The sequence below is a fragment of the Platalea leucorodia genome (genome assembly GCF_965183815.1).
Source record: "Platalea leucorodia genome assembly, chromosome: 14".
Taxonomy (NCBI): Eukaryota; Metazoa; Chordata; class Aves; order Pelecaniformes; family Threskiornithidae; genus Platalea; species Platalea leucorodia.
In genome coordinates this window covers 4,975,059-4,998,338 of record NC_138836.1, presented here as the reverse complement: position 1 = coordinate 4,998,338, position 23,280 = coordinate 4,975,059, and the positions used below count along the sequence as shown (strand labels likewise).

At 66.5% G+C, this 23,280-nt stretch overlaps 2 protein-coding genes across 3 annotated transcripts; both read left to right on the top strand.

Annotated features, from left to right (window-relative positions):
• The first annotated feature begins 459 nt into the window (after positions 1–459).
• On the top strand, positions 460–11,781 carry TIMP2 (TIMP metallopeptidase inhibitor 2). The gene is made up of 5 exons (XM_082326646.1): positions 460–843; positions 8,877–8,977; positions 9,061–9,169; positions 9,491–9,615; positions 10,023–11,781. The coding sequence occupies exons 1-5, from the start codon at positions 717–719 to the stop codon at positions 10,221–10,223; spliced, it is 663 nt and encodes a 220-aa protein (XP_082182772.1). The 5' UTR covers positions 460–716; the 3' UTR covers positions 10,224–11,781.
• Positions 11,782–12,330: 549 nt separating this feature from the next.
• Positions 12,331–23,180, top strand: USP36 (ubiquitin specific peptidase 36). Of its 2 annotated transcripts, none has more exons than XM_082326442.1 (20): positions 12,331–12,421; positions 12,700–12,973; positions 13,047–13,268; positions 14,091–14,201; positions 14,495–14,597; positions 15,242–15,309; positions 15,738–15,808; positions 16,225–16,307; positions 16,640–16,751; positions 17,052–17,192; positions 17,500–17,600; positions 17,890–18,028; positions 18,285–18,980; positions 19,646–19,773; positions 20,221–20,736; positions 20,983–21,149; positions 21,578–21,748; positions 22,047–22,162; positions 22,254–22,386; positions 22,459–23,180. In XM_082326442.1, the coding sequence occupies exons 1-19, from the start codon at positions 12,419–12,421 to the stop codon at positions 22,383–22,385; spliced, it is 3,354 nt and encodes a 1,117-aa protein (XP_082182568.1). In that variant the 5' UTR covers positions 12,331–12,418; the 3' UTR covers position 22,386; positions 22,459–23,180. The 2 variants fall into 2 exon arrangements, with proteins under 2 accessions (XP_082182568.1, XP_082182567.1); XM_082326441.1 differs by having other exon boundaries at positions 21,494–21,748.
• Positions 23,181–23,280: the final 100 nt, after the last annotated feature.

Genomic DNA, 23,280 nt, shown 5'->3' with positions numbered 1-23,280 from the left:
ACAGCGGTGCAGGACGCCCGGGTGGGCGCAGCCATCCGCCAGCCGTGCCACGGGCGCGGAGGAGGGAGCAGACGAGGGGCACGAGCGGTGGGATGGGATGAGCTGAGCTGGAGGAGCCTGAAGGAGAGGAAATGCTTGGGCACAGACATAATCGCAGCCCTCCCCTGCAATTTACTGCTCCGCTCGACGCAGGCCGGGCGCCAGGTCTGCGAGCCGGGCTCCCCTGCCTGCCCTCGGCGCCTTCCCCTCCCGCTGCCCGGCCCTGCCCGCTGCTGCCAGGCCCCGCCCGGGCGAAAGGGGCGGCGGGTCCCGGGGCCGCGGAGGGCGGGCGGGGGCGAGCGGGCTGCGCGGCCGGGGGCGGGGGGCGGCCGGTGCCGGCGGCGGGGGCCGGGCCGGGCCGGGCCGGGCCGGGGGAGGCGATCGCGGCGCGGAGCCGCATCCTGCGGAGGGGCGGGAGCAGCCGGGCTGGCCCCGCGCCATGCAGAGGAGGAGCAGCAAATCCCCGGAGCACATTAAAAAGCGAGGCTGAGCGGCAGCCGGGGAAGGAAGAAAACACCTCCATAGAAGGCAGCGGAGGAGCGGCCGCAGCAGCGCCCGCAACGCCGCGCAGGGGCCGCGGCTGCCGGACCCAAACTTTCCGGCGGCGGCTCGGCCGGGCCCCGGCGGTGGATGCGGCTTTCTCGGCCGGGTCGCTGAGCCTGCAGCCCCGCCGCAAGATGCCCGCCGCGCTGCCCAGCCTGCTGGCCTGGCTGGCGGTGCTGCTGCTCGGCAGGGCCCGCCCGGCCGATGCTTGCAGCTGCTCGCCCATCCACCCGCAACAGGCCTTCTGCAACGCGGACGTAGGTGAGCACCGCCCGCCGCCCCCCGCGTTTTGTCCCCGCGGGGTCCCGGGAGGAGCCCCGGGAGGAGCCCCGGGAGGAGCCCCGGAGCCCCCGCCCGCCCGAACTTCCCGGCGGGGGAAGGGGCGGAAAGTTGGCGCGGAGCGGCCGGGCTCGGCGAGCGGGCAGGGAGCGGGCAGGGAGCGGGCAGGGAGCGGGCAGAGCCGCCCCGGCACCTGCCCGCAGCCCCGCACGGGTGCGGGCTCCGCGCCCCGGCCGGCCCGGGGGTGTGTCGGCGGGAGCAGATGCGCGGCCGGGCGCGGTCCGTCTGTCCGTCCGTCCGTCCGGGGTGTGTCCGTCCCTCCCCGCGCGTCTCGCCGTCTCGGGGGGGGCGGGGGGGGAGGACGGGGACCCTCGCGGCCGCGCCCGGCATCGCTCCCCGGGGGCGTCCCCGGGGGATGCTTGGAGCCGCCGCCGCCGGAGCGCGGCTCTGCCCCCGCCGCGGGGCCGGGGCCGGGCTCCCCGCTGCGCAGCCCCGGTGACACGGGTGAGCCCGGCCTCTCCCAACTTCGATTAAACCGCGGTGGTACGTGGCAGCGCGGGGAGCCGACGGCCCCGGGGGAGGCCAGGGCCCGCCGAGCGCGGCCGCCTCTCGGACGGCAGCGGCCTGGAGCGCGGAGCCGGCACCCAGCCCGGGAGAGCCAGCCGTGTCGGGCTCGGTCACCTCCCGTCTGTTCCTTATTTCCAGGCATTTCCTCTCCCCCGTCCCACTTTGTTCGGCTTGGATGCTGCTGAAAGGGAGGGCTTGGCAGCGCCGGGATCTGGATTCCTCTTTCTATGAATAATGCCCTTATTAAATTTTAACATATTAAACAAGCAGACCAGCCCCAGTTCCTGACGCTCTCCTTTGCAGGGCCGTTCCCAGGCTCAGCTGGAGAGGTAACATTCCCAAACACTTAGGCAGCTCCAACCTCTGGACGGCCCTGCCCCATCCGCTGCTCCTGAGCCAGGATGCTCCTGACGGATTCCCAGGCTCCCCTCGCCCCTTCCAGACCCTGCTCCTGGCGTTACTCCTCCACGGGGGCAAGTCCCAGAGCATCTGGCTGCTGCCCCGTGTGCCCCGGCTCTGTCCGGCCTTGCCGCTCGGCACAGCGTGCTGCGAAGCATGTTGGGGACAGGGAGATTTCTAGACAAAATGGAGCGCTGAATTTTTGGAGCTGCTGCTCAAGCCAGTGCCTCTGGACCATGGGATGCCCCACGCCTGCTCAGAGAGCAGGGCTGTGGCTTCCCGTCACGCTATCATCGGGCTCATCTTTCCGGGCCACTCGTGACTCACTGCCCGTCGCGGGGTGCTGGCTCAGCCGTGACTCAGCTGCTGAGTCACCGTCTGTCTCGGCGGCCCCGGCTGTCTCAACTGTCCCTTGGGAGGGTGCAGCGTGGTCGCCTGTGGCTCGGGCTGCCCCGCTGCCCTCGACAGGTGCCTGTCCTGCGAGCACTCAGAGCCCGTCCTGCCAAGGCAGCCTCCTCCCGGGCTGCGCTGCCTGCGGCCCTGGCACCTCCCGGCTCCCAGCCCGAGTCCCCTGTGCAGCTCGTCTGGATCGGTCTTGTCTTGTGTGACCCCAGGTGGGGACAGTGCTGGGCTCAGGGGAGCAGGGTTCATCCTGGGATGAGCTCCCCAGCCTTTTTTTCCCCACACAACGCGGATCTGTCTCCTGCAGCCTGTGATCCCTGGCCTTCTTGCTGCTTCTTGTCTTCCCCCTGGATGCTCTCTGCCCCTTGCGGGCACACGGAGCCTGGGGAGAGCCTGGGGCGCTGGGTGCTGCCGGGACCTTCCCTGGCTGCTGCAGATAGAGCAGCCCGTGTCCAGGCTGGGCCCTCGGTGGAGATGTGGTGCTGTGGTGGTGGCTGACACCCTGCAGTGCTGGGTGCACCTGGGGTGGCCAGTGAGCCCTCGGTAAGGGGGAGCTGGGTGAGTGCCATGTGGGGTCCTGGCCCTGTGGGGCTGGGATCCCCGCTCTAGAGTGTGGGGAGTGCCTGCCACGTCCATCTGTGCCTCCCCACGGCCCCCCTGCCCTCGCTTGTGCCCCTGCAGCCGGCTCTCCCCTGGAGTGGGGCTGGAGCAGCCGGAGCCCAGGGCTGTGTTTCCAGGCGGTGCAGGGGGAGGCAGATGTGACTCTGCCTTGGGCATGGGGTGCCGGAGGGGCTGGGAGTCGTGTCACCGGAGCTGGTGACTTGGAACAAGTGACCTGGCCTGTCTGCGCTTGCGCTTCCTGGCCCAGGAGATGGGCAGCGGTTTTCCGCAGGGCCCAAGGGCTCAGGGCTGCCCCATCTGCCATTCCTCCACCGTGGCCATGCCCAGGCAGCGGAGGCTGGCGGCTGCTCTCTGCACGCCGGGGGTTTGCTCTGCTGGGGCCGCTCAGCTGCGGGAGATGCTCAGCTGCCAGGTGGGGACGTGGCCAGGCTGGGGGCTGCAGCAGGAGACCCGGCTTCTGCTTGTTGTCCTCTGGAGCAGCGTGGGGATGTGGTGGGTGAGGGAGGTGATGCTCAGCCCTTCTGGGTACGGCCGTGGCTTTGGTCTTGTGCAGCAGTGCTGGCTCCAGGAGGGGTCGATGGGGCCGTAGAGAGTGGGGGCTCGGTGTGCCGCCTGGGACGGGGGGCACCTTGGACACAGCCCCTGGCAGCATTGTGCCGATCCCAGTTGTCCCAGTGCTCGGTTCCTCAGGATGGGGCATGGGGAATGTGGAGGCGAGGGATGAACGGCGGGGGCTGCCAGCAGCTGGCAGGGACCAGGCTGGGGAGAGGGTTTGGGGAGAGAGGTGGGAGCAGTCCCTGCTGAGGGCTGCCGGGGGGAGCGTGGCTGCCCGGCGGGCCCTGCCGAGCCCTGGTGGGGCAGGGGAGCCACTGGTCCCCAGCGCCGCCCCGCCGAGCTCCGGTGGTCGGAGCCCTTCCCGTGCGGCTGGCGCGGAGGGGCCGTGGGCTGACTGCTGGGGCTGCCGCTGATTGGGCCCCGTCCCGCTCCCGTCAGAGGGCCGGGATGACGCACGCGGCCATGGCAGTGCGTAACCCTCGGCTCCCGCGCAGGCCGGTGGGCGAGCGGGGCCTGGCACCCAGACGCTGCCTCCCACCTCCCCGTGGGCGCTGCCATGCACCCGGGGAGCCCCCATGGCCTCCACCGCTTCTCCCCGCGGGGCTGCCGTGCTCAGCTCTGCATCCCGCCAGTCTCCACATCCCCAAAAACACCCTGCCGCGGTGGCGGTGCCCTGCTCCATTGCCCCCGCGGCTGCCGGGGTGCAGGCAGGCACCTGGGGGCTGGTTGGTGCCTGCATGCCAGGCAGGGCTGGGGCTGAGTCCCTCCTGGGGGTGGTTTGCTGGCTGTCCATCTCTGCTGGCTTCGAGTGGGGTTGGAGTGACCCTGGGGCTGCCCCCGCTGTGGGGACGGGTGCCCAGGATGGCAGTGCCGGGCAGGCAGCGGGCAGTGCTGGCACTGGCAGCCGGCCCCTTCGCTCAGCCGGCTGCCAGCAGCCCCGGAGAAGGGAGCTTTGTTCCCTGCCCATTCAGCCTGGCAGCGGCCCCCACGGTCTGCGGGCACCGGCCTTCCCGGGCAGCCGCGGGTGGGTGCTGGTGGGGCCATGCAGTGGGGTCTGGGGTGGGATGGCGGAGGAAGGGGCAGCCATTCGGCACATCTCTGGCCGGGAGGGGAGTCCCGGGGCCCAGGCTCCTTGTGCTGCCGCTCTGCCCGTGGGGCACACGCAGGCAGGCACTTTTCAGCAGCTCCCCCGAGCTGGCGTGGGCCATGGCAGAATCCACCCCGGCTGCGGGGCAGCACCCACACAACTTCCCCTCTTGGCAGGTCTCACCAGGGCAGGTCACCACTTCCAAACCCCCTTTCCTCCTTCCCGAGGGAGAATCTGGGGCTTCTGCATCTCCCCGCAGGGTCTCACAGCATCTCCCCACCTGCTGCCCACAGTGGCTCCTGCTGCAATGGCAACTGTCCACACCAGGAACGCCCTGCTCAGCAGCCAGAAACACGGGGTGCAGCCCCTGAGCTGGGGCAGCCCCGTGGCAGGGGCCAGGGAGGGCAGCATCCTGCTGGCTGGCAAGCCCAGAGAGACATCCCGGTGGGTTTGTGGTGCTGGTTGACTCTATTTGCCCCCAGCTTTGCTTCTGGAGCTGCACCGCAGCCCCAGTCTGTCCCAGTTGGCCGCATGCTCATCGCCCAGCTGGGGGGAGTGGTGCAGGGTCGGCTGGGCCCCAGCGTGAGGCCCTTCCTCGTGGCACCGCTGCTTGCTGTGGCATGGGGACTGCTCTGCAGCGGGGTGCCATGGACTGCTTGGCCTCAGGCAGCCCCGGCTGGTCAGGGTGGGAAGTCACCACCTCCTGCCAGCTCCCTATGGACCCCCATCCCTCTGCAGCCGGGGGGAGATGCTCCTCTCCCTGCCTGCCCTTGTGCCCATTCCTGCATCCCACCGTGGGCAGGAGGACAGGGCAGCGAGGAGCGGTGCTGGGAGGCAGCCGGCAGCCATGGGCTGTGCCGAGGCAGCTGCGGCAAGGTGTGCGGGGTTATCAAAAGCCCTTGGAACCAGCTGCAGCCCCCAGTCCCCTGAGGCAGTGGATGCGAATGGGCAGCCCTGCTCAGTGGGCAGGGGCCAGGGGGCTCCGGAGGCCCCAGCTGCGAGCACAGCCCTGCTCATGCAGCAGCTTCTGTGCGGAGTTAAAGGCGAACGCTGGTATTTCTGCCAGCACAGAGGCAAAAAGTGGCCAGCCGGCAGCCCCGGCATGGGGTTGAAGCCCCCTGCCCTGCCAGGGTGGTGGGACCGACCCTGGTGGCAGCAGGCAGCGAGGGGACCTGCTGCCTCGCAGGGGTCTGCCCCTGGAGGGGTCCAGGGTCTTCATTATGGGGTGGCCACAGCTTGCAGCCCCGGGGGCCAGCACAGGGGTTGTCACCGGTGGGACTCCCACCCTGCCGGGAGGGGTTGACCCCACAGTGCATCGTCTTGCTGCAGCTTGTCCTGCCTGGGACAGGAGCATTGCCAGCATTGCCCTGGTCGGACTTGGTCATCCAGTGCCAGCGGTGTGCTGCGCCTGCCGTGTGCCCAGGGAGCTGGGAGAGCCTCGGCTCAGCTTCACGGAGGGTCTGGGCTCCCGCGGCTGGTGGCCATCCAGGCCGACAGCAGGAGTGGTGGGTGACGCAGCTGACGGGGACACTGGCGTTTGGGTAGGTCCGACTGCCGGTCTCTGAGCACCCGGGGGTTTCCTCTGTCCCTCAGCCCTGCCTCCTCGTCCCGAGGATCTCAGCCAGGGTCTCCTCCGGGGCTCCCCTCCGCGATCCCTGTGGCTCACCCTCCTTGCCGCTCCGGTTCCTGGCGGGCGCAGAGCAGCTTGGCTGCACTGCTGGGGTCTTGGCGGGGAAAGCGCAGCACAGCCGTCCCCTCCACAAAGCCGCACTGTTCAGAACAAATCCGCCTAGAATTGGGCTGCATTTTTGTCAAGTGATTCATCAGCACGTGAATGGAAAAGGCTGGAGCCCACTGAACCAGTAACCGTTCCCCGCGCCTGGAGCCACGGGGCCGGAGTCGGCGTGCGGCTCTCCAGCTTGGTTGCACCCAAATTACACCGCAGACGCGCGCAGAGCAGCGAAGGGCCTGGCACGCGGGAGGATGCGGCAGCCGCTGGGTCGGGGGGCGAGGGGTGGCCCATGCCTGCGGTGACCCAGGCGCGCTGCTGGCAGAGGAGCGGGTGCAGGCGCTGGCAGCGGGCAGGGACCGAGCTGGCGCTTGCCCAGCAGAGCTCCTCCAGCCTGGGTCAGGGACCAGGGCGGGTGGCTGTGCTGAGGGGCTTGCCCTGCTGCCCGCTGCAGGCAAGGAGGCTGGGGCTTCCTGCGTGCCCTCAATGCTGCTGTGTGGCCACCGTGCCCAGGCAGCCCGGCCCTTCCCCAAGGGAGGGGAGCATGGCTGGGAAAGACCTCGGTGCAGGCCTGGTACCGGCAGGTGTTGCGTCCGCCTGCCCCGCACCGAGCGAGCGCCCGCATTGACCGGGAGTGGCTGTTTTGGGGAGTCTCTTCCTTGGTGGCCACCCTGCCCTTTCCAGAGTAAACTCAGTTGGCACTTACCGGTACCCACGTGGGGCCGTGCCCCCCTGACCTTCAGCTTAAATAGCCCATCTGTGTACCCCCATGCCCTGTGGTATTTATAGAGCACGGTCAGATTCCCTCTCCTTGCCGTGCCAGGCGAAAGAAGGCAAGCGCCTCTGTGCCAGGCTGGTGGGCAGCCCCCGGCTGCTCCCACCCCAGCACCTTTCAGTGGGGGACACGAGCCATGTCCCCAGCTTGGCTGGCGTTTGCCCTCCTGCCGCCCTGGCCGAAGCGTGGCTTCCTATTCCCTACCCCATGGCATGCACGCGGAGCGGGGCTGCCACTGCCCCCTGCGCCGTCAGCGTCCCTGGCGTCCCCGGTGCTGCCGGGGGCCGGCCAGGAGGCCCCGTCCGCACGCCGGTGGAGGGAGCAGGCAGAGTGGGGAGCCGCAGGTCTCGGCACAGGGACCCAGGCCCTGCACACCCGAGTGGCTGTGGCCACCACACACGGCTGTGACCTGCACAGCGCGGCACTGAACCAGCTGCCGTGTCCTGAGCTGGTGAGTAAGGGTGAGCTGGCTGCCTGCTGCCTGCCTGCCCTGCCGGCCCTGGGCGCCCTGCAGGTCACTGCCACGTGCCGAGCGCTCACATGCCGGTTTGTGTGTCTCCGGGCTGTGCTGGCAGCTTGACCACAGAGACCCTTCCACAGTAGAGCTGTGCCCGTGTCACTGTCCCTGGTCTCTAGGGTGCCGCGGCCTCACTGGCCCTGGGGACCTTGTCCTTCGGCACCGAGCGCTGGGACCACCCCGGGGCTGCACGAAGCTGGGAGGGCTCTTGCCTTTGGCCGGGCTGCTTGGGGCTGCCGGCTGGGGAGCTGCCTCCCCTCACCGGGTCGTGTTTTTCCACTGCCCCAGCCCTCAGCATCCCCAGGTTATTTTTGCAGGCAGCGAGGGCAGGAAGTGACACCCTGCGGCCCCCGGCCCTGGGAGGATGCGGTTTCTGCGCCTGCATGGCGTGAGGCTCCGTGCTGCAGTAGCTGAGGTCTGGCACGGAGCCGGCAGCCAGAGCATCGCCCCGCGGCAGCTGGGACCCCTCCGTGGTGGGATGGGGACCCTGTGCTCCGGCTGTGGGGTGTGAAGGCAGCCTGGTCCTGGGACCCCCGCTGCCCCAGCGTGGGGGTGTGGAGGGGCTGGTGGGCTCCCTGGCCCCCCTGGGAAGGGGGCTGCAGAGCATGGGGGCTTGGTGAGGCTGGGGACCCTGGCACGAGCTGCCTGTGCAGGCACTTGGTGGGCAGCGGCAGTGCCTGTGCTGGCCTTGGCAAGCGGCTGGGACAGTGCTGTGGGGACGTGGCTCCCGCCTCCCTCTGCACCCAAGGGTGACCCTCCAAATAGCTGCCTCTGCCCTTTTCTCCTCCAGCCCTGCCAGGCCACGCGGACTTTTGGCTGGGGTCCTCGTCAGAGACCGGTTTAATTAATGACAGTGGGACAAATACCGCTGTGCTCCCAGAACGCTGCTGGCAGGTTTTAGCTGTCCCGGTGCCATCTGGGTGACGGGCATGAGCCCAGGCAGGGCCAGCCTGCACCCACAAATCCGGCAGGGGCCGGGCAGAGACCGAGCCAGCGGTGGCCAAAGGTGACCGGTCTGGCACGGCTGGTGGTGGTGGGGCCGGACAATCCTGGGGTGACCTGTCCTTATCACCCCCCGTGAGGGTGCTGCTGCAACACTGCCCATTGCTGTGTGCCAGAGCCCCGTCCCTTTGGGGACAGCGTGTGACAGCCAGCTCCGTGGGCAGCTGGGCATCTGCAGGGAGGACAGCGGGGTTTGCCGCGGGCAGCGCAGGCAGCTGGCCCTGTGCGAGGGTGGGAGCCCCTGTGGGGCGAGGGTGGGGTCCCCTGAGCGGGACCATCCTGCTGGGGCAGCACCACGTGGCGCCGGCGGCACCTCCGGTCCCCAGCCACCCCTGCTGACCTCAACACCTCTCCATTGCAGTGATCCGAGCAAAGGCCGTCTCTGCGAAAGAGGTGGATTCGGGGAACGATATATATGGGAATCCGATCAAACGAATCCAGTATGAAATCAAGCAGATCAAGGTAACGGGGCACATCGCGGCAGGAGACAGGGGGGAACGGGGCGGACTCTGTGCCGGCCGTTCACTCCCGCTCCTTCTCCCCAGATGTTTAAGGGCCCTGACAAGGACATAGAGTTCATCTACACGGCTCCGTCCACTGCCGTGTGCGGCCGGCTGCTGGACACCGGCGGGAAGAAGGAGTATCTCATTGCAGGTGGGTGGCCGCGAGGGAGGGCTCTCAGGGGCCATTCTGTGCCTCCTGAGACGCCTGTGATGTGTTTGTCCGCTCCCCGGGCATGGGCCCCGCGCCTCCTCCTCCTGCTCCCACCACCAGCCCTCGGTGGACCCCCCGGCTGTGTCCTGGCCACACTCGGCAGCCCCGGGCTGTGGCGGGGGCAGCTGGGGGACGAGCCTCTGCTCCTGGGGTTCACCGGGGACGGTGCATGGTGGGAGGGGCCCCAGGCACCCCGAGTCAGCGTCGGGTCCGAGGGCGCCTGGGGGGACCCTCTGAGCAGTCTGTCTGGCCTCTCCCCAGGCAAGTCAGAGGGCAACGGCAAGATGCACATCACGCTCTGCGACTTGGTCTCCACCTGGGACTCACTGAGCCCGACCCAGAAGAAGAGCCTAAACCAGCGGTACCAGATGGGCTGCGAGTGCAAGGTGAGCGGTGGGGCTGCCCCCGAGCACGGGCTGTGCCCCGCTCCCCATGCCAGTGGGGTCTGCAGCCCCGAGGCAGGTGTGGGCTCCACAGAAAGATGCTCTTCCCCATCCTTCAAGGATGATGCTGTGCAGGGGGCACGGCACGTGGCTGGGGATCTGGGAAGGGTGGCCAAGCCTCCGGCTCTCTCCAGCTGGGAACTGCGGCCAGCCCTGCACCCAGGGGTTCCCTCAGTCCCCCCGCATCGGGGTTGCATCCCTGCCGTGCCCCGCAGGGATGGGGCAGCCTGGCATCCCTGGTCCAGAGCAGGACCCCCAGCCCCGGTCGCCCCGTGCTGCTTCCTCCCGCTCCCCTCCCGCCCCAGCGTTCCCCCCTCGGGGTGCTCAGTGATGGTCTCTGTTGTGCGCAGATCTCGCGCTGCCTCTCCATCCCCTGCTTCGTCTCCTCCTCGGACGAGTGTCTCTGGACAGACTGGGCGATGGAGAAGAACAACGTGGACGGGCGACAGGCGAAGCACTACGCTTGCATCAAGAGGAGCGATGGCTCGTGCGCCTGGTACCGCGGCATGGCCCCCCCCAAGCAAGAGTTTCTCGACATCGAGGACCCCTAAGCCAAACGAGCGCATTCCAGTAGCCAGTAGAAAAAAACCTGCGAGATGTTAGACTGGTCCACGCTGATATCAATTCCTGGAGACAGCATGAAAATCCGCTCAGTCGCGGGGGTCCCCGGGCTGCGGTGGCTGCCACGCGCATGCAGGGGGCAGGGACGGGGTCCCGCTCTGTTGCAGGCACCTGGCAGCCTGTGGCCGTGCTGGGTGCTCCTGTGCTCACGGCAGGGCTGAGCGAAGCGTGGGGGCACCCCCTTGCCGGGGCTGCATCCCCGCCTGGCCACGCTCAGCCCTGGCGCCCCGGCAGCTGTGAAGGAACCGAACCCTCACGAGTGGCGGGAGCTGCCCCATCTGTGTAGCAGGTCTACCAGTGCCCCTGCCGCGGGGGGAGCCGCCCCAGCAGCTCTCGCCAGGCAGCCCTCCCCACTGCAGCGTCCCCAGCCGCCCTCCAGCACCAGGGACCCCACTGTCTCCCTCCCCACCCACCGCCCATCCCTCCCTTCAGGGTGCAGGAAGGGTACAGCCCTCCAGGCAGGGGCTCCGGGGGGGCTTTACCAGGGGCTTTACCATGATGCAGAGCCCCTGGCTGTGTGCAAGGGGCTATGGGACTTCCGCGGGGCTGGATGGCTCCTGCGCAGGTGCCTTGTCCCAAAAAGCTGGAGGGGCACGTTAGCATGGCTGGGGTGACCCCCCCCCACATGCACACAGGCACTGCTGCCCCCCTCTCCACATGCTTATCTCCCCATGGGGACACGGAGGTGAGCGTGGGGTTCATCGCCTTCCCCAGCGTCACAGGGGAGGGTCCATTCCCACCGCAGCCTCCTGCACGGGTGGAGAGCTGCTGCCAGAGCCTTCTGTGCCGCTGGATGGGCTTAGGCCCACCAGCCCGTGCAGGCAGCAGGGCTTGGCAGGGAGTTCCCCCCTGGCAGGGCACCAGAGGCAGGAGCTCTGGCGGCACGGGCGCAGGGTGTTCATCATCGCCGCACACAGCTGTTTGCTGAGCCGTGCCGTGGCCTTCGGCAGCGCTGCGGCATCGCGGCCGGTCAAGCTCCTGCCTCTGCGGCGGCGGGGATGGAGCCCGGCACCCAGCCGGGCACAGGTGGCAACGCAGCCGCAGGAAAACCCATCCCCTCCGGTGAACCCTCCCAGACACCTCGGGCCCCGCTTTCTCTGAGCCATTCCCATATTGCAGCGGTGCCGGCGTGCGCCACGGAGCTGCCCGTCCGCGACGCGGGTGGCACCGGCACGTGCGCCCGCCGCCCCTTACCGCAGTTTGGGAGCTTGCCGGGAATAATCCCCGCAGCCCCGCTCCGGGGGCGTTTTCATGCTGTGCGTCCCTGTAAGGTTTAAGATGTCGTACTGGACCAGTCTGGGCAATTTCAACATATTAAAGAGAAAAATTAAAAAGAAAGAAAAAGAAAAAAAAAACCCCAACCTCTAATCAATCCCATATACGACTCCCGTTCGCTTACTGTATGGTTATATCATATGTGCCATTTACTCCTGTCTCTGCTGGTAGTCTATCTTTGAGTTTAATATTTCCACTTGTTTTGCCACCGGCTGTATGGTCCCTGTGCTGTAATTTCTGTCTCTCCTCGTCAGGCGCTGGAGTCGCACCGGTTTCGTGCGGGGTGTCAGCACCGGGAGCTCCCGGGCAGGGGAGAGCGGCGGCGGGGGCCTCTCCTCCGGCTCAGCCGGTGCCCCCGTCCCCGGTCCCCGCCGCCCCTCCTCAGGCGAGGAGAGGAGGGATCCCCCGCTGGGTGTTAACTCGGACCCGCCGGCGGCCCCCGGGGATGGAGGGGAACGAAGGAGGCGGCGAGGGGAGGAGCTGCGGCGGGGCCGCGTTCAGCCCCCTCCCGGCAGCGCCGACCGCGGTCCCGGAGCGGGGCCGGGTCCCGCCGCGGCGGTGCCGCGCGCCTGCGCACAGTAAACGCGTCACAAACGCCGGCAGGGCCACGCCCCCTTTTCCGTTTTGCAGCCAACGCGCAGGCGCGGCTCCGCCCCCAGTCGGCCTCGGGACGCGGAGCGTGGCGGAGGGCGGCGGCGAGGGGCGGCGCCGAGGGAGCGCGGTGGCGGCAGGCGGCGCGGCCAGCTCGGACCCCGCCCCCTCACGGGCCGGCGGCGGGAGGGGCTCGCGGCGGCGGGAGGGCGGTTCCGCTGTGAGGCGGCGACACGTGCGCGCGGCGGCGGAGACCCGGATGGTGAGTGGGGCCCGGCGGGCCGGGCCGGGCCGGGCCGGGCGAACCGGGGCAGCGCGGCGGCGCTGAAGGTCGCGGGTGGATGGTGCGGTGCCCGTAGCGGCGGCGGGCGGGGAGCCGCTGAGGCCTCCGGGGTGCGCGGCGGCGGGGCCGGGGCCGGGCCTGCGGAGGGCCTAGGCCGCGGCCTGTTGCCTCGGCAACGCGCGGCCCCGCAACGGCGAGCGGAGCGGTACGGAACGGACCGGACCGGCGTCCCCCGCTCACCCCCGCTCCGCCCGCAGCCGGGGCCACCGGGCCCCGCCATGCCGATCGTGGAGAAGCTGAAGGAGGCGCTGAAGCCGGGCCGGCGGGAGGCGGGCGAGGATGGCGACCTGGGCCGGCTGCTGGCCGCCTCGGCCAAGAAGGTGCTGCTGCAGAAGATCGAGTTCGAGCCCGCCAGCCGCGGCTTCTCCTGCCAGCTGGAGCTGCTGCGGGGGAAGTACGTGCTGCTCAACCCCCGGGCCGAGGCCGCCGGCCGCCACCGCGGCCCCGAGGAGGGACCGCCCGGCAAGCACGGTAGGTAGAGAGGGCGAGGGGGGCCCTGCCCGCACCCCGCACCCCCGCGGCTCAACCGCCCCTCTTCCCGCAGGCAACGGCCATGCCCCGGGGGGGCTGGGGGACGGGGTCCCCGCGCCCCAGAAGGTGCTTTTCCCCGTGGAACGCCTCTCCCTGAAGTGGGATCGCATCTACCGGATTGGCGCCGGGCTGCACAACCTGGGGAATACCTGTTTCCTCAACTCCACGGTGCAGTGCCTGACCTACACGCCGCCGCTTGCCAACTACCTGCTCTCCAAGGAGCACAGCCGCACCTGTGAGTGGGGAGGCCTGGCTCGGTGGGCGGCAGGGTCAGGGTGGCCGCACCGGTGGGAAGGAGGAGCGCCCGCCTGTCCTGCTCCCGGTGCTGCGCTCAGCACCTCTGCACGTGGCTCTGGCGAGGGGTGCGCAGGTGTCGGGATGCGCCTTCTCTGCTCCCTCCTGCCTGGTTCTCCATCGAGAGGTTGTTCCTGCATACGGCTTGCTTTTCCTGGCCGTTGCAGTGTTCCTGAGCTCTGCATCTTTGTGTCTGGGGAGGCTTTGTCTCTGCTGGGTGTAGCCAGGACTAAGATGAGTCCAGTGGGGTCTGTTGGCTTCCTAGGGGCTGAGCTGGGTGTCCCAAACAGCCCCTGCCTGTAGGGACTGCGTGAGGGCAGGGCAGAATGTTGTGTACAGGCAGCAGGTGCTGTTTATGGGCAGCTTTGAAAGGGAGTCCGGTGGGCGCTGCTCTGAACTGTGACCGAGGGGAGCACGCAGGGCTCGTAGCCCCATCCGCAGGGCTCCGGTGGGATCTGCCCCTCAGGGCTGACCTGTGGGCTCCTCCAGCGAGTACCTGTGACCTGTTTTCCGTCCACGTGGACGCTCTCTCGTCCTGGGGGGTTGCAGTGGCTGGTACTGTGACTGGAGCTGCACCAGCTGGGGTGGCATGCGCTGGTCCTCCTGTACCCAGGATGCCCCAGAGCTGTACCGCAGCACAGAGCTTGTAGGGAAAACTGAGTGTGGCTGAGCTGTGTTGGACCAGAGATCCCCAGTCCCCTGTACTGCCTCCATCTCTCCTGGGTTTGTCCCCAACATCCTGTCTTCTCCTCTCCTGCTCCAGGTCACCAAGGAGGCTTTTGCATGATGTGCGTTATGCAGAACCACATGATCCAGGCTTTTGCCAACAGCGGCAACGCAATAAAGCCAGTGTCCTTCATCCGAGACCTCAAGAGTAAGGATGGCTGCCCTCCCCTCCCATAGCCATGCAGGAGAGCGGTGACTAATGCGGGAGCAGAACCTTTGAGATTGGGGCAGGTCTTGGCAGATGGCTCTTCTGAGATGACTCACTGAGCCTGCCGGGGGGTGGTGACTTCATGGGCTGCGTGGGGCTTCCCCCGTGGCCGGCATGAGGCTGACATCTGGTTTGGGTTGAGGGGGCTCAAACCCCGGAGTCCCTGCCCCAAAGGAGGGAGGGCCTGCATCTATTGCAGCACGTGCAGGGACTGATTCCTGCCTCTCCTGCAGAGATTGCCCAGCACATCCGCTTCGGCAGCCAGGAGGATGCACACGAGTTCCTGCGTTACACCATTGATGCCATGCAGAAGGCCTGCCTGAATGGCTGTACCAAGTACGTGGGGCCTTTGATGGCCCATCACTGCTCTTCTCTGCTGTCTCCTCGCTGGTCCCCTGCGCCTGTGGGAGGGGACTGTGGGGTGAATGTGTCCCCCGGGTCGGACTCGTAGACGGAGGTGCCGACTCAGGGGCCTCGGGTGGATGGCTCAACCTTCTGCCCCTCTGTGACACAGCTCTGGGCTATTGTCTGCCTTCTCCCTTCTCCTGACTCCTCTGCCCCAGCATAGCTGTGGTCCTGTCCCCAAATCCTGAGGGTGCTAGGGGTTTGGATCCTGTCCCAGTCACTGAGGAATCCAGGCGTTCAGCCCCAGCTCTGTGGCTGTGGGTGAGCAGATTTCTCCTGGGCCCTCTGTCCCGGGAAGCCTGCGTTGCCTCTGTCTGCAGCACCCAGCTCTGAGCTCCGGCTGGGAGTTTCTACTCCTTCTAGAGGAAGGTGCGGATCGGAGCCTGGTGCCACCCCTTGAGCTCCAGTACTGGGAGAGCAGACTGGCAGAGGCTGCGACTTCCCTCTGCTCCTGGAGCTCTGCAGCCCATCCGCTGGCCAGAGCACGTAGGGGAGCCGTCCCGAGGACACAGTGGTGGCTTGCAGGGGTGGCCGTTGTGGAGGGGCGGTGTGAGATCTGGTGCTGCTGTCTCTAGGTTGGATCGCCAGACCCAGGCCACAACGCTGGTTCACCAGATCTTTGGCGGTTACCTGCGGTCCCGTGGTGAGTGCTGGCTGCCAGGTCCTGGGCCTGTGACTCTCAGGGCTGCTGTTTCCCCGAGAGCCTTGCAGTAAAAATCTTTTGGGAAAATTGCTAAGCATGTGCAAATTATCGAGAGCTGCAGTTGCTCAGTCTTATGGTACCTGTGGGTCATGACCCCTGGTGTGGCGATGGAAAAAGCTGTTGGCTGTGGGTCCCCAGTTCATTGCCGCCAGCAAAGGAACCCGTGCTGCCAGTGATCTAGCAACATTTGCTGTCCCAGCACATAGTGGAATTGCCAGCCTTCCTCCTTGCCAGGCTGTGAATCCTGGTGCTGACATCCTAGAGCCCAAACCTGGAGAGGAGGACTCCTGCAGCTGCCTGCGCTGCGCTGGGGGGGTGGCGGGTGCCGGTGTTGTGCCAGGGTGTGCTCATCGCTGTTTCTTTTGCAGTGAAGTGCTCGGTGTGCAAGAGCGTCTCGGACACCTATGATCCTTACCTGGACCTGGCGCTGGAGATCAGGGTAACGCGGCAGGGTCGGGGATGGGGAGGAGCTCTGATCTCGTGGGGGATGTTCCCACAACCGCACCATTACTGCTTTCAAGGCTCCTTAACCTGCCAGTGTCAAGGCACGGTGCAGGCAAGAGGGAAGCAGCTTCCGTTGTTGCTCTGCCTTCTCTGTCTGGCAGAGAGGTGCCCATTGCCTGAATGTGAGCCGTGACTCCTCCACTGAGGCTCCGTGGTGTCGGGGGGGGCAGTGCAGCCGTCCCTCACGGCATGCTGGCCAGTGCCTAGCTGGTGGCAGGCTCATGGGTTTGGTGTAGTCTGTGGCCCTGTGCTCACACTCTGTGTTATCTCTCAGGGCCAGCGTCTCGGCTGGCAGGCGGGCTGTCGCGTGGACAGGCCACTCGTGCCCTGACCTCTCCTCTTCCCTTGCAGCAAGCTGCCAACATAGTGCGGGCGCTGGAGCTGTTTGTGAAGTCGGACATGCTGGGCGGGGAGAACGCCTACATGTGTGCCAAGTGAGTGTGCGGGGCTGCGGGCAGGAAGGGGCCTGTGGGTGTGCTGGTGGGAAGCAGGTAGAAAACCTGCCGCGATGTGGGAGGGCTTCTCTACCTGCTCCACGGTTCAACCATGAGGTACGTGGCCATGGAAGCCTGCAATGAAACCTGCCACTCCTCAGCTCCCTCCTCTCGCGAGAAGGACCTGGGCCAGCAGACGTGGCCGTGAGCAGGTGCCCTGGAGCGGTGCCTGGTGTCAGCAGGGTCATTTCCGTGGGGTTTGCCGCTTGGCCAGGGCTGGCAACCATCTGGGTGGTGGGACAGCTTGAATAGCTTGAGCTCTTCCTGTGCAGATGCAAGAAGAAAGTGCCGGCCAGCAAACGCTTCACCATCCACCGAGCCTCCAACGTTCTCACGCTCTCGCTGAAGCGCTTTGCCAACTTCGGTGGAGGCAAAATCACAAAGGTGAGTGCTCGGCAATCCAGAGCTGGGGCTGTCTCCTGGCCCGAGGCCCTGCTGCCCGGAGCAGGGTGGGAGGTGGTCCTGTGCGCAGTGCGAGCTCTGCAGCAGTCCTGCAGCCCATCCCCAGCTGTGCGGTGTGATGGGAGCTGGGCTTATCCTGGCATCGTCCTCACCGTGACCTCTGCCTGGGGAGAGCAGGGCCCCCTCCCTCAGGAGATGGGAGTCGTAGGACAGCTGAGCTGCTCTTGCTCTAGCAAGAAAGCCGTCTGCTGTGCGGGCTCCTGAGACATCCTCTCTCTGCAGGACGTGGGATACCCTGAGTACTTGAACATCCGCCCTTACATGTCTCAGAACAACGGGGATCCTGTCATGTACGGACTCTATGCAGTGCTGGTGCACTCTGGGTACAGTTGCCACGCAGGGCACTACTACTGCTACGTGAAGGTGAGCCCAGGGCGCTCCCTTGGCACCCCCTCCGGGCTGGGGGCTGGTGGGTGCTCGTGGGTCCCTGTAGTGTGCAGAGGGGAGGGTGCTCAGCAGATGTGTGTGGTGTGGAACACTGAATGGGGGGTACAGGCTGTGCTCCACTGTAGGAAGCGTAGAGGTCTGCTCTCGCAGAGTCCCCCTGCCTGGCCTGGGCCGCCTGTGGGTTTTGGGGAGAGGAGCTGTGCTAACAGGCGCTGTTCCTGCTGCTCTTCAGGCCAGGAGGGTCTCCAGGCACAGCCCGACCCCGTTCTCTCTTCTTCTGCAGGCCAGCAATGGGCAGTGGTATCAAATGAACGATGACCTGGTCCGCTCCAGCAACATCAAAGTGGTCCTCAACCAGCAGGCCTATGTGCTGTTCTACCTGAGGTGAGAGCACCCTGTGTCTCCCAGCCCCTCTGCCCCCTGCTCTCAATATTTGGGACAGGGCCCGCAGCACGTGCCTGGGTGCGGGAAGGAGCTGGGCCCAAGTAGCCCCAACGCCCGTGTGTATGCGCTGGCTCGGAGGAGGGCGGCAGGGAGAGGTCCAGCCCCTTGTTAGGGTTTTGCTGTAGATCAAGAGCACATCACCTTCTCGGAGCTTCTGGCTCCTGTTATTTGTGTTCATCTCTGACAAGAGCCCTCGCAGTTAATGCGTGCGCTTCTCTGCCTTCACCAGAATCCCCAGCCCCAGGAAGAGCTCGGAGGGGCCCATTGCCAAAGCTGCCTCCAGCCTGCCTGGCCGCACCGGCAGCATCACCGATCAGGTCAAGAAAACTGTGACCAACGGGCCCCTGTCTTCACCGCTGATGGGCCGGGTGAGTCCTGAAGGCTGCTCTCGGCCAGTGCTCCTGGGAGCTGCTGCCCCTCTGCTCTGCGAGGGCAGGTGGGCTGCAGCTTCGCAGGGAGGCCGGTGAGCTGCTCCGAATGGGCAGGTGTGAGGGAGGATGGTTTGCAGGAAGGATCCTGCTGAGCCAAGGGTTCCTGTGTGGGCCTGGGAAGGGACAGGGAGGGCAGTATTGCTCTGTCCTTGAATCCTCTCCTCACTGAACTTCTCTCTTTCTCTTTGTCTAGAGACCAGACATGCTGCCGGGGAAGAAGCTGCCGGGGCCGGAGGAGGTTGGAGTCCCTGTGGCCCGCAGCACGTTTGGGACAGGGCCGAAGCTGCCGAACGGAACTGCTCCACCAAAGCTGCCCGCTGGGTCCCCGTCACCCAAACTGCCCCTCAAAGCCACCCACACGGCCACAGCGCTGCCCGATGATGCAGCCCGGAGGCCCAAGAAGCCGCTCTCCTTCCCGCAGCTGCCTTCCACACCCAGAGCAGTTCAGGGCTTCTGCGACACCAGCAACGCAAATGGGGCCAAAGCAGAGCTGCCCCGGCAGAGCTCCTGGGAGAGCAAGCAGCCACCTACCTCACCCAAGCTGCTGGTAGAGCCCAGCCCCAGCCAGGAGCCCAGGGGCAGCGGGGAGAACACCGGGACCCTGGAGAGGGACTCCTGCGGCAGCAGTGCTGCCAGCCCAGCACACGGCGCGGTGGGGAAGCTGGCCAAGGCGTCCCAGAAGGCCAAGAGTGGAACCGGCAGCTTCTGCACCTCTCAGGAAACGGACTGTGGCACGGACCTCCCTGCTGGCCCCAGCGCCGAGCCGGCTGTCCCTGAAGACTCCAAGCCAGCAAAATTAAAATCCTCCCTGTTGACCAGCACCGCTCTGGAGCTGAGCAGTACCATGTCACCACCACCGGCCAAGAAGCTAGCGCTCTCCGCCAAAAAGGTGAGTCTGAGCTTCTTCCTGGAGACTTGAGTAGGCACCTTGTGCCGCCTGAACCGGGCCTTGTGTTGGGGGCAAGTGTAGAGCTAATGCTGGGTGTCTTGCTAAGCTGGAGGTGGGTGGGGAGAGCCCCTCAGCCCCAGGGCTGTAGCAGTTGCTCTGCCCTCCTTCTGGGTTGGGGTGCGGGGCCAGGCCCCTGCTGTTGTTCATATCCCTGACTGATGCAGGAGAAACGGCTCCTGCCTTCTTGCTCAGGACGGAGGGGTGGCTGTGCCAGTCCCTGCAGCAGGGTGGCCTCGCCAGCCTTCTCGGGGTAGCGTGTCCCCTGGGGCGAGTGGGAGCAGGTGACGCTGCAGCTGGAGGGCTGCGGCGTTGCCTCCTCCCTGGGCAGCGGCGTGGGACTGGCCCTCTGGGTGCCGCTGTGCAGCCAGGGCTCGGGACGGTGCACTGGGGTTTCTGCTCTTTAAATTTCCTTCCTTCCTTTTTTCCTTTGTGCTTCTAACTGAAAACACTTCTGATTCTTCTTCTACCACCCCTCACTTCCCTCCCCCCGTCTGTATCTGTTCCCCTCCCCTTTCTCTGGGCTCCCCTTTTTATTTTCTCCTCTTGGCTCACGGAAACCTCTTTTCTTTAGACCACCAAGTTTTTATTTATGTCAATAACTGCAGGGCAGCACCCCGCGGAAGGCGAGCGGAAGTGACCGCCACGCACAACCTCACCCACAATTTGCTGACCACACCTATCCCACGAACACCACACACCCCGACTCCTCTCCCTGGCCTTTTGGCAAGTCGAGGTAAGCGGTGCCAGTCGCTCCCAGGCTCCTGCACGGCAGCAAGGCCAGTAGCAGCCTTGGGGTACTCCACGAGGCAACTGTCTGGCATGGCAGCTGGCTCGGGGGGCGATTTTGGCAGCCGGCTCTCCTGTTCTCCTGGGCTGGCAGGGCTTGCTCTGGGTCTCTCTTGTAACCTTCACCATCGACATGTGCTGCAGCAGCACTCACTCTTTCCTAATCCCCCGTGGGACAGCGTGTGCTCTGCGCGTAGCTGGCACTGGGCAGGTGCAGGGTCACTGTGTGTGCCTGCAGCTGCTGCTCTTGAGAGCAGGATCTGATTCAGATTTTGTGGCTGAGATGGTAGCAGTTGGGTGCTGTGCTCCTGCACCTCAGGGTGGGGAGGAAGAGAGGGGCTCCCACTCCTGACCCTGTTTTCAGATCATGTCAGCTTCTTTTCCTGTCCCTCAGGCTGTCCTCATCTGCTCTCAAACTGCCAAATCCTGAAAAGCCTGCCTTCAGCTTCATCCTCAACTCAGCCCCTCAGCTCCCAGCCTTCCCCCTGACCAACGGTTCCACTGCCCACCCTTCGCACCACCTTCCTCCCTGCAGCAGGGAGAAGGGACCCAGCCAGGTCACCCCGGGTTCTTCCAAAAAGAAGCGGCGAAAGCATCATGGAGCAGATGGCAGCCCTCATGCTCTGGCTGTAAAGGGCAAGGATGAAGTCTCCAGCCCCCCCCAGAAGAAGAAGAATCTCACTCAGGAGGGCTCGGTGTCCCTTGAGGGGAAGGAGGCAGCAGGCAAGGGTCCCAGCAGTGGCAGGGAGGCACCGGGCTGTCAGGACCTGGAGAGCAGGCCCAAGCAGCAAGTGTCAGACTCCAGTACTTACCTGGACATGGAGCACATCTCCCCCCTCAAGAAGAAGAAGAAAAAGAGGAGAATGGAGGAGACAGAAGAGCGCTGCTCTGGGACGCTGTCCTCGGGCAGGTGAGGAGCTGGGGGGCACACGAGAGCCCTGTGCACCTCCGCTCTGCCTGAAGTCAGGCTGCCGTCGGGTGTCTCTTGTCTTTCTGCGGGTGGGACGAGCTGAGCTGAAGCGCTGGCTTGCTGGGGGGGGTTTCATCCTGCCCCGAGTGCAGCGCTGGGGTGTGGGTGTCCCTGCGTCCCGTTGCCTCCGACTCTTTTCCCACTCTAGCCTGGCTAGAGTGAGCTGACCCTTGCTGCCTTCCCCAGCTCTAGGAGGGCCGAGACAGAGCCCTGGAAGATAAAGCAGCAGCGGAGCGTGGAGGCTGGGGCTGGAGAGAGCGAGCACCGCAAGCGCAAGCGGAGGGAAGGCCTCAGCAGCCCAGCGTTGGAGCGGCCGGCTGCCAATGGCATCCATGCTGCAGGTGGCACCCCAGGTATGACCGTGTGCCTCCACCCTGCCTGGTGCCTGGCAGGGGAGAGCTGGCTGCTCGTCCCTCGGAGCACTGGTGTCCAGTCCCTGGTGCTTGCTGGTCACCACAACTACCTGGTGGTGCCCGTCTTCCTGACCCCCGTCCTCCACTGACCTGCCTGCAGGCCCGCGTGCTGCTCGTGCAGGAGAGGTGCCCAGTTGTACCCTGGATGAGGGTGTGCTCCTCTCCAGACTTGTGGGGATGGGCTCCTCAAGGGGTGAAGATTTACCCCCAGTTCCTCCCTGTCCAGGACAGGCCCCAGTGTGCCCAAACACCCTGCGCCATCAGGACCTTGTTCGTCTTGACAGTGTCTCCTGGGGCGAGATCTGCCTCTGAGATGGAGCAACACAGGAGCTCCCTCTGGCTTGTCCTCACCCCTCCTGTTTCTGCAGTGGCAGCGTGCGCCTGGGATAGCCAGGCTGGAGACAGGGACAGGCGCTGCCCGGCTGCCCCAAGTCCTGAGCCCGGCCGTGGGGCTGGCACAGCACCTGGGAGCCAGGAGGAGGCCAGCGTGGTGGAGGAGCTGCTCAGGAACTCCTTGGACAAGGCTTATGGCAAACAAGGTAATCCCTGCTCACCTGGGTGAGTAAACAGGCACATGGCTCCTCTGCCTTGAGCCCTGGACGCAGGCAGAGCCCTCTGTGCTCTGCCAGGGCCTGGGCTCCCCCCGGCACCAGCGCAGGCAGCTGTGGGGGGCTCCCGGAGCCGGGCAGGTGCACCTGGCCGAGGGGCTGTTGGGGGTGCCACGGAATGGGGTGCTGGAGTGAGGGGCTCCAGCCGCTGGCCTGGGGTGGGGGCCCTGTGCAAGCGGGTGCAGCGGAGCACAGCGCGGTGCTCCCTGCTGACCGCGCTGCTCCGCAGTCTTCACCTGGGAGGGCGAGATCTCAGCTGTCAGCCAGGATGCCATTCGGGACGCAGCGTGGGCCCGGAGCGAGACTGTCATCGATGAGTGGGACGAGGAGTTTGACAGAGGGAAGGTGGGTGCTGGCCCCATCCTGGGCTGGGGCGAGTTGGGGGAGGCAGGGGACTCCACACTCTGACCCTAAGAGCTTTCCTGCCTCTGCACAGGTAAAGAAGATTAAAAAACTGAAGCGGGAGCGGAAGAGACACTTCAATCCCTTCCAGCAGCTGCAGACAAAGCGCAACTTCTGGTCGGTGACGCATCCCGCCAAGGTGGCCAGCCTGAGCTATCGGCTTTGAGGTGAGCGAGCTCTGGGGGCAGGGAGGGGGGCGGCTGCCTGGCAGGGTGCTAACACCGCTCCTTTCCTCCCAGGTGGAGATCTGCGTCCCCCAGCCAGCAAACGGAGCAGTCTTGGGACAAGGACTGGCAGGGGAGCGCTGTCCTGGGAGCCGCTGGTGGACTCTGCTGTGGAGGGGAGCGGAGGGGATGTGGGTCCCGTTTGTCTCCCGGGGTTCATGCTGTGCTTGGTGTCCCCTCCCTTCCCCTTCTGGGAGCTGCTGTCCCTGCAGGCCCCGGGGCCCCCGTGGGCTGGGCCTGCGTCCCCGTACTCTGCTCTCCAGCTGAGGAGGAGCCTGTCAAGCTCTGACGTGCTCTGGGGTGAGGGGACGCTCGCTCCCCTGCCTTGTCCAGGCTCCTCCGCCAGCTCCTCTGTGCCTCTGCCTGGGGCTGGAGCAGCCCCTTCTCCCACCCAGCCTGGAGTTTTAAGGCTCGGGGAGGGGGAATCCTGGAAAGTGCCTGCGGATCGTCCCTGCTGCTCCGGGTTAACGTGCGGGGAGGGGGGCACCGGCCCACGCTGCAGGGCTGGGAGCACCAGGGCTGGTGTTCGTCTCCTGGGCACGGCCCAGGGCTGCTCCGGCCCCGCTTGCCGGTGTGGCCCCCTCCCGCTCCCTGCCTGCCCCTGCACCCCCCCTGCCCCTGTGCAAGTCGCAGTGGAACCGTTGGGCCCCCCCCCGGGCAGGGCCCCGCTCCCCTCGGCCCCCGGCACCGCGCTGGGCGCGGGAGGCGGCGGCGGGGTCCCGGCGGGGACGGGGCGCTGCCGCCGCGACGGCGGGCAATAAACGCGTGGTGTCTGTGAACCGGCTCGGCTCGGCTCGGCGGGGCGGGGCACCGGGAGGGGCGGGGCGGTAACGGGGG